The sequence below is a fragment of the Phalaenopsis equestris genome, unplaced genomic scaffold, assembly GCF_001263595.1.
Source record: "Phalaenopsis equestris unplaced genomic scaffold, ASM126359v1 Scaffold000236, whole genome shotgun sequence".
Taxonomy (NCBI): Eukaryota; Viridiplantae; Streptophyta; class Magnoliopsida; order Asparagales; family Orchidaceae; genus Phalaenopsis; species Phalaenopsis equestris.
In genome coordinates this window covers 9,173-12,010 of record NW_018164678.1, presented here as the reverse complement: position 1 = coordinate 12,010, position 2,838 = coordinate 9,173, and the positions used below count along the sequence as shown (strand labels likewise).

General features: G+C 41.2%; 1 protein-coding gene across 1 annotated transcript; it reads left to right on the top strand.

The window, feature by feature from the left end:
• Nucleotides 1-6: 6 nt before the first annotated feature.
• Nucleotides 7-2,623, top strand: LOC110023919 (cell number regulator 6-like). Its single transcript, XM_020723576.1, has 4 exons — nt 7-163; nt 229-424; nt 663-784; nt 2,560-2,623. Exons 2-4 carry the CDS (start codon nt 314-316, stop codon nt 2,621-2,623), a joined length of 297 nt encoding a protein of 98 aa, XP_020579235.1. The 5' UTR covers nt 7-163; nt 229-313.
• Nucleotides 2,624-2,838: the final 215 nt, after the last annotated feature.

The following is a 2,838-nucleotide window of genomic DNA, read 5'->3' as shown; positions in this document are numbered from 1 at the left end:
TTACGAAAAGTCTCCCAAAATTTCCGTTTCTTCTCGCTTCGTCGGTTACATAATCCTACTGTTTCGTTCCTTCAAAGCTGCCGTTGACGGTCTAAATCCGGCGCTGGGAGGTGTTTACCTCTCCACCTCGGTACGTGGTTTCGCTCTGATTTGACGGCCTCCGGTAAGGCTAGCTGATTCGAATTCCTCTTAATCGCCCGGATCTGAAAACTTCTTCTTTTACCGAAGGATTCTGTGTAGAAAGTAGGCAGATACTGCTGCCTCCTGTTTTCTTGGCCAAATTTCCTCTCTACCCCATCGGAGTCTACGAAGAATGGGGGAAAACCCCGCAGTTTCGCGCTATGTGAAGCTAACGAAGGAGCACGATACGCCGATCGAGGAGATCCGTCCGGGAGAACTTAATCAGCCTGTTAGGGTTCCTCAGGTCGGTATTTTTTTATTTTTTTATTTTTTTATTTTTTTCCGTGTCATCTGAGCTTTTTGTGCCAATGTTTTACTCTCTTTACCGGAGATTTGTTCAACTTCTTGAAATGGGAACACTCTCTTTGCTCTAAGTTGATGCTCGCCGCTTCGAATTAGAAATGTAGTTTTTGTGCTTTTATTTGATCGGAACCTTTTAGTTTAAATTTTACTTTAGACTTAATTTCTTTTTTTTGGAGCAGTTGGAAGTTCGTAAGTGTAATGAGTGCGGGCAGCCGCTGCCAGAAAGCTATGAACCTCCTGCTGATGAACCCTGGACAACTGGAATCTTTGGCTGTGCTGAGGACACTGATAGCTGTAAGAAGTTTCCCCACGTTGTTTTTTTTTTGTTAGTAATTGATGCTCTGAGTTTTTTTTTTTTTTTAAATCTTCTGACGTAATGCTTGGTTAAGTGATATTAGATATAATATTGCTATCTTGTTCTTGGCAACGGATTTAAAATGATCTTGGATCCCAAATTGTTCAGTGGATCATGCCTAAGGTTTAGAGCATTAATCAAATGAAAACAAAGAAGCAGAAAGATTTGAATACTTGTTATTTGTTTCTTTTAAGTGGAATTCCCTGTTCTCCTTTTGATGATTATGCCCTATTTATAATTCATAGTTGGGATTTGTAAGTTACATGTTAATTCCTCAAATGAGAGGAAGATTACTATATTTAAATACTATTACACTTACACATTTGTAATTGAGCATTATTCATTACATCTTTGTAACTGATTCTTGCACCAGTAGATTCTGGTAACTCCCTTGCATTGAGCTTTGTATTTGCAACTCTTTGACCCAAATGTTTGAATTGCACGCGATTGTCCGTCATTCGGTCGTCCAACCCGAACCATTTGGTGGTCATTAATGTTCTTCGGTCGCCCAATTCTATGGATTCTGAATGTGAAGATACATCATCTTGGGATATGATTATTTCATCGGGCAGAGGGTAAATCACCGTAATCCGACGAACAACCTACTCTTGGATTATGCATCTTTGATAACTCCATTTTAGGCGACCGCTATTTTCTAAGGTCGTAGTTACATGATAATTGACGCTGGTGTTATCTGTGTGATGCTCATTGGATCATTCGTTCCCTTTCGTTTGACCATCCCGCAAGAACGATCATTCGTTCGAACAAATTATCCATATTTTTATATCTCTACTATTTCTCCTCATGATTCTTGCAAGCATATATCTGATGTACATAATTAGTTTCTTGATTCTATAATTTTTTTTGAGAGTATTAGCTACCAAAAAGAATAAGAGAATTAAATATCTCGATTGTTCATATAATGAATAATAAATATCATTATATTTTGTGCTCCCTTGTTTTCCATGTTTCCCTTTCCTTTTTCCCTATAAATATGGTTCTAAGAGTGTTTTGTCACTTTTCCATCTTCTTTCTCTTCTTTGTGTGAGTCGATTATCGAGTCGGACGAACATGTCAGGTGTCAAAAGACCGATAAATGAGGAGGCCTTGAAGCAGGCTTTTGGATACCCCATTTCTAGGACCCGGCCTGCAAGTAATGATAGAAAGAGAATATTAGACAGTTCTCGTCCACCCTTAAGAAAAAGGCGGGCGAAGAATCACGACTGTCGGAAAAGTGGAAAGTAGATGAAAGGAGATCAGTTGGTGAAAAGAGGCCGGTCAAATCGATTCAGGTTAGGAGGAAGTTGGTAATTCATTGGACTTGGCGCAACTCCAGGTTAGGAGGTGGAAGATGGGAAAGTATTGGACCCTTCACCGCTCCGTCAGTGTTGGGTTCTTCTGCTATCTCGAGTTGGAGAACCTTCGGTGGTGGTTATGCAAGCGCAATCACCCGATCTCTCATTGCCCCATCTTTCAACTCCAGAGTGTACTCTGGGTGATGCTCCGCTGAGGGAAGGTGACACGCTCCATAGTTTGGCTGGTAGTGCTTCGAGGGCTGAGACCCCATAAGTGGAGAATGCTCCTCTGCTTACGACCGAGAACACTCCTCATGGTGGTACGACTTTGTTGCAGAGAGCTTCTGTTTATCGAATATAGATCGAATGATCGGTAACCTTGTAGTTCCCTTTGATTGGCTTCACCATTTATTTTTATAATATCAGGTTAATTATTGCAGAAGAAACCATGGATATTACTGGTTCTCAAACTGTGGAGGTGGCTTTTTGAATTGAGTTCGTATAACGGACTGGTCCTTCTGCTCAAGTTGCGGTAGAAAAAATTACAATCACCCCCCACCCCTTACCCCATTTGAACTTAACATCCCTTCCAGTTGGTCCAAAAGTGGAAACTCATGGCCAGGAGGATTCTCGTGGATCGTTGGTTTGGTGCCTAGATGAGACTGCGGACTCTTTTGCTTGGGCTGCTGAACTCCAATGAGAGAC

Bases quoted from the DNA above. Each gene is read 5' to 3' on its own strand.
- LOC110023919 (XM_020723576.1), top strand. From the start codon at position 314: ATGGGGGAAAACCCCGCAGTTTCGCGCTATGTGAAGCTAACGAAGGAG. The intron at 425-662 runs GTCGGTATTTTT...TTTTTGGAGCAG, and splicing joins AGCCTGTTAGGGTTCCTCAG to TTGGAAGTTCGTAAGTGTAA. The intron at 785-2,559 runs GTTTCCCCACGT...TTATAATATCAG, and splicing joins GACACTGATAGCTGTAAGAA to GTTAATTATTGCAGAAGAAA.